The 7,774-nt window shown below is 48.5% G+C and overlaps 1 protein-coding gene across 1 annotated transcript in view; it reads left to right on the top strand.

The window, feature by feature from the left end:
* Nucleotides 1-1,654: 1,654 nt before the first annotated feature.
* The window catches only part of SHE (Src homology 2 domain containing E), a 20,987-nt gene continuing 14,867 nt past the window's right edge, over nt 1,655-7,774 (top strand). The window contains exons 1-2 of the mRNA XM_003795333.3: nt 1,655-2,411; nt 4,574-4,700. Coding sequence (XP_003795381.1) covers nt 1,812-2,411; nt 4,574-4,700 — 727 coding nt within the window. The 5' untranslated portion in view covers nt 1,655-1,811. The remainder of the gene's footprint in view (nt 2,412-4,573; nt 4,701-7,774) is intronic.

A 7,774-nucleotide genomic window follows, 5' to 3' on the forward strand; every position in this document is an offset into this window, starting at 1 on the left:
AGGTGTATGTGGCTGGCGTCTTAGCCACTTGAGCCACAGGCGCTGAGCTGGGACAGATTTGTTTAAATTAGATTGTGGCCTCCCTGTTTTGTAAACATACCAATATACTAAAAGTCCTTTAAGAGTACACTTTTAATACTTTAGGGTGAATTTTCATGGCATGTAAATTATATCACAATAAAAGTTTTCTTTTCTTTTTCTTTTGAGACAGTCTCACTTTGTCATCCTCGGTAGAGTGCTCTGGCATCACAGGTCACAGCAACCTCAATCTCTTAGGCTTGAGCGATTCTCTTGACTTAGCCTCCCAAGTAGCTGGGACTACAGATACCCGCCACACACCTGGCTATTATTTTGTTGTTGTTGTCACTGTTGTTTAGCAGGCCTGGGCTTGGTTCGAACCCACCAGCCCTGGTGCACGTAGCCGGCCCCTAACCACTGAACTACAGGCGCCCAGACAAAAGCCTTCTTAACATAAAAAGTAAAGATGCCTTTCTGAGGACGGTGGGAACCAACACACAAAGGAAGCCAGCGGTGGCTGCCACCTTGCGTTTCCAAGGATTGCTGAATGAGCCCCTGAGGCCCATTTACTTTGTTAAACTAGACAGTTTTAGTCGTAGCACCTCTGTTTAAACTTAAGTTTTCTCAGCCAAAAAGTTCTTAAACTACTTCGAAGGGAGGGAGAAATAGCAGAAGTCTCTTTTAAGGGGAAGTGCCCGCAGTTCTGCCCCAAATGCTCCCCATCTGCACAGGTTCTGACTCGGCTGTCCCTCCCAGTCGGCGCGTACAAGCTACCCGCCCTTCCACCCTTTCCACGCGGCGTGCAATTTCCAAGTTTGCCTGCCATGCCTCTGTCTCGGCCACCGCTTGCCCTGCAGTCTAGGGGCTGGACCCCGGGCCAGCCGCGGACGCCTGCCGCCTGCCGCCCGCGCAGCCTTCAAGCCTCCTTCCTTTGCGCTCTGCGGGGCGCCGGGCCGGGCGGCTCATCCGCCCCAAACCTCTGCCAGCCGCGGCTTGGGGTTGGTCTGGGTAGCGGAACGAGCCCAGGAACAAGTGACCGCTGGCGTCCCCTTCATTCCCAAAGTAAAGTTTGCAGGAGGGAAAGAGCAAGGTGCGCCCGGCCTGTACTAGCCCAGGGCTCCCTTTAGGGTCTACCCGTGCACAGGGAGCGCTCCTGAGCGCGTCCGGAGGCAGCACCTGGCCGATACCGACCCACGCAGACGGGACTGTCTGCGCGGCAGCTGGGTGCTCGCGGAGCGTGCCCGGCACGTGCAGCTGCTGCCACCTTCTCCCGAACAGGCCCCGGACCCGCCTCTCCAGCGGCCCTGGGCCCAATGCCCCTGCTCTGGGCTGGAGGTGGCGGAGCGGGGAGGCGCCAGCCTCGAAGGGGAGGAGAACGGGGAGGGACCGGCTGCCCTCCAGCCGTCCACCTTCTGTCTCGGAGCGGGGCACACTCCCGCCGCCTTCGCTCCGTCCCTTGTGGACCCTGGGAGCGTGGGCAGGGCCGAAGGGGCTTCCGCGGGCCTGGCCTCTCCCACCCAGGAGGAAAAGGCGGGGGAAGCCCCCGGCGCCCGCCGCCTGGAGCGAGCCGCGGAGCCCTCGGGCTGCGCCGGCGCTGAAGACGAGTCCGGGCGGGGCTCCGGTGCGTTGTGCCTGTCGCCGTCCGTGTCCGGAGCGGAGGCCAGCGGCCGCCCGCTCGGCGCCCAGGACCATACGAGCCCCACCCTGCCGGGCGTGGGCGGTGGCCCACCTCGGGAGAGCGGAGCAACCGTCGCGGGGCCTCGCCGCGGCCTCCAGCGCTCCGGGCACAGGGAATGCAGTGGCCCCCGGTCCCTAGTGCCTCTCCGTGTCTGGGCTGGGACTCCTCGATCGCCTGCTCCACGGCCACGACGCTCCTGAGCCGAGCCGACCGGGCCCCCTTCATGGCTGCCAGGTGGTTCAAGGAACTCCCCCTGACCCTGAAGACAGCGTCAGAGCGGGCCAGGCCCGGGGGCGGGGGCGGCGGCAAACCGCGCAAGAACTCGGAGGCCGGCGGCGCGGGGCCCACCCCGGGGAAGGGCCGCAAGAACTCGGCGGCGGAGCTGGGGAGCGGCAGGGCCGGCGCCGGCCCCCCCAAGGACAGCCGGCTGTCCCGGGACAGCCTTCAGGGCCTGATTCAGGCGGCTGCGGGCAAGAGTCGCAAGAACTCCCGGGCCACTGAGGAGGAGCCCCACCGGGGCGCGGCCAAGAGCTCGGGCTGCAGCACCTACATCAACAGGCTCATCAAGGTGGACACTCAGGAGAAGAACGGGAAGAGCAGCTACCCGAGCAGCAGTAGCAGCGGCAGCACCAGCTCCTCTTCCTCCGCGTCCTCCTCCCCTTCCTCCCTGGGCCCCGAGCTGGACAAGGCCAAGATTGTTAAGCAGCAAGACACGGTAAGAACACGACCTCCCTTGGACCACCTCTCAGTGGAGGGGGACACAGTGGACCAGCTACCCGCAGGGTGTGTTTCCTCGGGTCCTTCCCCTCCACCATTCCGTGATAATTACGTGGCTATTTAAATTCATTTTTTATGTATCTTAAAAAAAAATCCTTATTCTAGAGGTGGAAGAGCTTTGCGGAAATGTACTATCCACTTAATCTTGGTAGCAATTTAGAAGAGTAATTGAATGAGATATTCCTGCCTTGTTAAACTTGACCACTTTATAGATAGGGTTTTTTTCCCCCCACAAAGAGTTTGACACCATAGATGTGGTTTGTTTTAATTTTGATAACCAGGAGAATTCCAAAGCTAGACTTGTGTATGACTTTTATCCTTTTGGGGCATAAAGAATAGTAATCTCTAAACCGTGTAAAGTATGGATTTCAAAACCTCAGGAAATGGTCGGCCCACCCCCTCCACTGATGTGGAAGTTCCATCTTTCCCTTTGCAGTTCCACCCAGGAAAGGGCTTCTCAGCTCAATGACACTCCAGGTTTACGGCTCTTTGATTCATTCCATGGACATTTGTTGTGTAGCAGCCATATGGGGTAAGGGGCACGGGCACTGAGGGCTGTGGGGGATACAGAACAGACAAGGAAATGCTCCTAAGGAAATTGCAGATGAGGAGAGAAGAAGGTGTTTCCTGCTGCGCACACACTGGCGCTTTCTGGGTGCTGTCCAACGTGGGAAAAGTAAGGCTTGTGAACGCAAGAAGGGACTCCCGGTTTTTACAGTCCTGAGTTGATTTGCTTTGATTTGGTTGTCTTTCTTTTCTTTCTTGTGTGAAAGAGAGAAAGAGAGCTCAAGCTGAGACTTTAGACTCCAATCCGGGAGTCTAAAGTCACGGGAGTCAAGTTCCTGGGAACTTTGATTTTCTCTTGGCCCCGGGCTTCAAGCCTCCCTGACTCGAGTCACGAGCCCGTGCCACACACCATGTATGCCTGCATTGGGCATGTCTGTTCCTTCCTCTTGTCACACGTTTACAGTGAGCCTGCCCTGTGCCAGGCACAGCGCAGAGAGTTCACATGTTACTCAGTGGTCTGCCTGGCTGAAGGTCGTATACACTGTGAAGTGAAGGGTTGCATATCGTGTCTGAGTTCCTCGCTGTACCTTGCAACTGTAGTACGTGTGCTGGGTAGTCAAAAAAAAAAAAAATAAGTTGAGCGAGTGAAAGGTAACAGTCCTCTGCAGAGGTTGGTTATTTTTGTGGTTGTCACTTCTGGGTGTCTGAGGTTTCTTTGGTCATTTTCTCCCAGGCAGAGTGCTCTCATCCAGGCTGTCCCTTCTCTTCACTCCTCCCTCATTTATCCAGTGGTATTTCTCCATGAACTCTTAGGAGGATGTAATGGTGCTATGGAGCTTCCTCTCTGAAAAGGGTTCCTTAACCTCTGGCATTGTCACTTAGCTGCTGCAGAACAGAAATATCATGCACACACCATCTCTCTAGGAACCTTCTTATTTTAGAAAGATAGATGTTTTCTGACACAAGTACTGATCCAAACTCTATCTGATCTATAGCCTGTGACTGTCAGTTTGCCTGTGGATTGTTGAGCCTAGAACTCCTTCAGTACAGTTTAGTACAGCCCTCCTTCTCCTTGATAAAGCCTGTCTCTTAGCACTGTTATAAATCCCTAGAGGACGGGAAGCATGCTTTGCTTACTTGCATAACTCCCTTGCGATGCCAATGCCAGTGGATGACTGACTGACTTGCTGTGACTGTGCTTCTCAGCTAATTGGAGTTTTAAAAACCCACATCACAGGGTGTGTGTAGAGTGGTTCATCTCCTTGTGTTGTAAAGCCATGGACACCCTCCGCTCCCCACCACCCATTCCTATTACCCTCTAACCCAGCAAATGCTTTATTGCCTGTGAAGAGAATGGGAGATAGAAAGAGCCTTGTGGATAAGTAAAGGAGTTTAGATGAACTGTTGTGAATTTCCTCTACAAAGAAAAGTCTCAGATGTTTATCGAGCTGGGATATATTATCAAGTGTAAAAGCTGCCAGGAACTGATTAGAGATTTGACCTCCATAGATCTTTAGATTTCAGTAGCCACTTTTATACCATCACCATTTTGGTATATGGTAATCCTTCGCAATTGCCCTTGTTCTATTACAGGTCATCATTTTAGAAGACTATGCTGACCCTTATGATGCCAAACGGACAAAGGGTCAAAGAGATGCAGAGAGAGTAGGAGAGAACGATGGTTACATGGAACCCTATGATGCGCAGCAAATGATAACAGGTTTGTGAGCAGATTCTGCTTAGCAGGGACTGAAATCTCACTCAGTTGGAGCTTTGTAAAATAGTACCTGGTATGTATTTGGGGAAAAGGGATAAAGCAATTTAGTCAGATCTGCTGACTGGAAGAAGCAGAAATCAAAACCCAAACTAATACCAAACTACCCAGTTAACTTCCTCTATGGTTTATTATCCATCAGAGTTTTAGAATTTTCAGGGATCTTTAAGGTTGCCTGGTTCTCTGAAAGATGACATTTGTGGGTATGTAGATCTGTCCAGAATGTGAACTTCAGTTTTAAGATTATTCATATACATTTTTTGGCCATTTTCAGAAGCTTTGGCATCCATAATGGGAATCATAAATTTTTACCAAGAGACAACCACATACTTAAAAAATCTTAAGTTGGTAAGAGATGCAAATCTGATATGATTCTCTGTATTGTAGAAGATTTTCTCAACAAGTTCTAAAACATTGAAGCAAAAAATTGAATCACTAAGGAATAATTAACATCCCTGCCATAAAGCAAGCCATTCAAGGCAAACCACCTACAACTAAGCTCAACTGATCTTGTAACTTTTCAAGTCAGAACAATTCTAACTTGCAAACTAAGCAAACATTCTGTCATTTTTGTTGTCAGACTTTTCCCATTTATTTATAGTTCTTTTAAGTTGATGTAAATGATACTTAATAATATCATTTGTAATGATATAAACTAGTTATTTAAATATATTTGTAATTTTTAAAGTAAATTATTTGTTCATCTTATTTTCCTTAAACATTCTGCCATCCATAATGAAAAATGTAATCTCTGAGTGCTGACTCAAGGGAGCCTTGTTTGAATGTCACCGGTTTCATGCCTGGGAAAAGAATAATTGGTCCCACATTAAAGACTGTCTCTACTACTGTTTAAAACAGATTGAAAGGCTGTCAAGCCGAGGTTCCGCAAGTGTAATCTCGGAAGAGTTGAGCAGAGGGTAGTGGCAGCACCCTGGAAGGGCGAAGGCAGGCTTCAGAATGAAAAGGAGCTGCAACAGGAAAGCTCAGCTCTATTTCCTGTTTCTCTGCTCACAGAGATAAGGAGTCCCATTTGGGGAGGGTGTACCCTGGCCAGGCTGTGACCCGGACAGTCATTGGATTATGATCCCTAATGAAATATGTGAATGAAAGGAAGTGAAAATGAACTTAGAATTCTAAAAAATATCAGAGGCTTAAAAAGAATAGGGAAATGGATTGACTTTTACATAAAATTGAGGAAAAGGATTTTCTTTTTTTTTTTTTTGCAGTTTTAGGCCGAGGCTGGGTTTGAACCCACCACCTCCGGCATATGGGGCTGGCGCCCTACTCCTTCGAGCCATGGGCGCCGCCGGAAAAGGATTTTCTTTAAAAAAATTAATGTTAATTTTGATTCTCCCATTTTCATCCTTTAGGTTTATTTTTCTCTCTCTTTGGCTGGAATAGGTAGTTTATGCTGTTCCAGCTATTTATTTAGGGAGCCACACTGATAATAGGGAGAGTGCTATTCTTTTTAAAAGTAAATGTAGTGGGCAGCACCTGTGGCTAAGTGAGTAGGGCCCTGGCCCCACATATGGAGGGTGGCAGGTTCAAAGCCGCCCCGGCCAAACTGCAACAAAAAATAGCCAGGCGTTGCGGTGGGCACCTGTTTTCCCAGCTACTCAAGAGGCTGAGGCAAGAGAATCGCCTAAGCCCAAGAGCTGGAGATTGCTGTGAGCTGTGACGCCACAGCACTCTACCGAGGGCAAAAAAGTGAAACTCTGTCTCTAAAAAAAATGTAAATGTAGCTTTCGTTCCCTGGTAATTCCCTTAAAAGTAAATATAACTTTTTTCCCTCATAATTCCCCCAAGAGCTCTGTGAGAGATTGCACTGCTGTCCCTCCCTTGCAGTAGGGCAAAACAAACAAGGTGAAAGGGATTTGGACTTGCCTGTGCTCACAAGACTTTTTACCAGACCAAGCAAGAATTAGCCCCCGAATCTCCTACTCTAGATTGAGTGATCTGTCCCAACACCACATGCCTGTTGGGACACACTTGAATAATGTATGCAAAAGCCCTGTAAACTTCTGTAGGAATATAAAATTAATGTATTCAGCTGGTAAATAAATTTGAATTTATTAAAATCTAAATCACTAACTTTCTAAATTGGGGATCTAAGTACACTTTGCTCTTAACTTTTAAAAAATTACGTTAGTGGATTTTAAAGTTTCTACATTTAAAATGTATATGACAGGCCAGGAACAGTGGCTTATGCCTGTAATCCCAGCTCTTTGGGAGGCCAAGGCAGGAGGATCATTTGAGGCCAGAAGTTCAAGACTAGCCTGGGCAACATTGTGAGACTCTAGCTCTATAAAAAATAAAAAAATTAGCTGGGTATGATGGTGATGTGCACGTGTAGTCCTGGCTACTGGAGAGGCTGAGGTAGGAGGATTGCTGAGCCCAAGAGTTCAAGGCTGCAGTCAGCTATGATAAAGCCACTGCACTTCAGCCTAGGCAACAGAGCAAAACCTTGTCGCTATAAAATAAATACAATAAAATCATAGAGAATATTCCTTGTATTCCACTCATAGGTTACACAGCTGGACAGAATAACAGGAAGTGAGTTTATGGGAAGCTAGAAATAAAAGATTTGCTGCTTGGGTTTTTGTGTTTTGGTTTTTTGAATCTTTTACTTTTTTATTCAGTTTGCTTGTGTGCTTGGTTGTCAAGCCCAAGTTCAGAAATTTCCCATATTTCTTAAGAAACAATGAGGATTTTTAAAAATTTGTTTCAGTAGGAGATAGAGAGGGTGCTGATGAACATGATTTAACTGTGGATCAGATAAATCTCTATTATCATTCTACTGTGAAATGGGAACAACATGCCTGATTTACAATATCTTGGGCATACAGAATATTGTCCATATATATTTTTTAAGACAGAGTCTTATTCTGTTGCCCAGGCTAGAGTGCTCTGACATCATAGCTCACAGCAACCTTAAAGTACTGGGCTCAAGTGATTCTCTGGCCTCAGCCTCCCAAGTAGCTGGGACTACCTGGGCCTGCCGCAATGCCCAGCTAGTTTTT

The sequence above is a fragment of the Otolemur garnettii genome, unplaced genomic scaffold (assembly GCF_000181295.1).
Source record: "Otolemur garnettii isolate 467f Iridium unplaced genomic scaffold, OtoGar3 scaffold00091, whole genome shotgun sequence".
Lineage (NCBI taxonomy): Eukaryota > Metazoa > Chordata > Mammalia > Primates > Galagidae > Otolemur > Otolemur garnettii.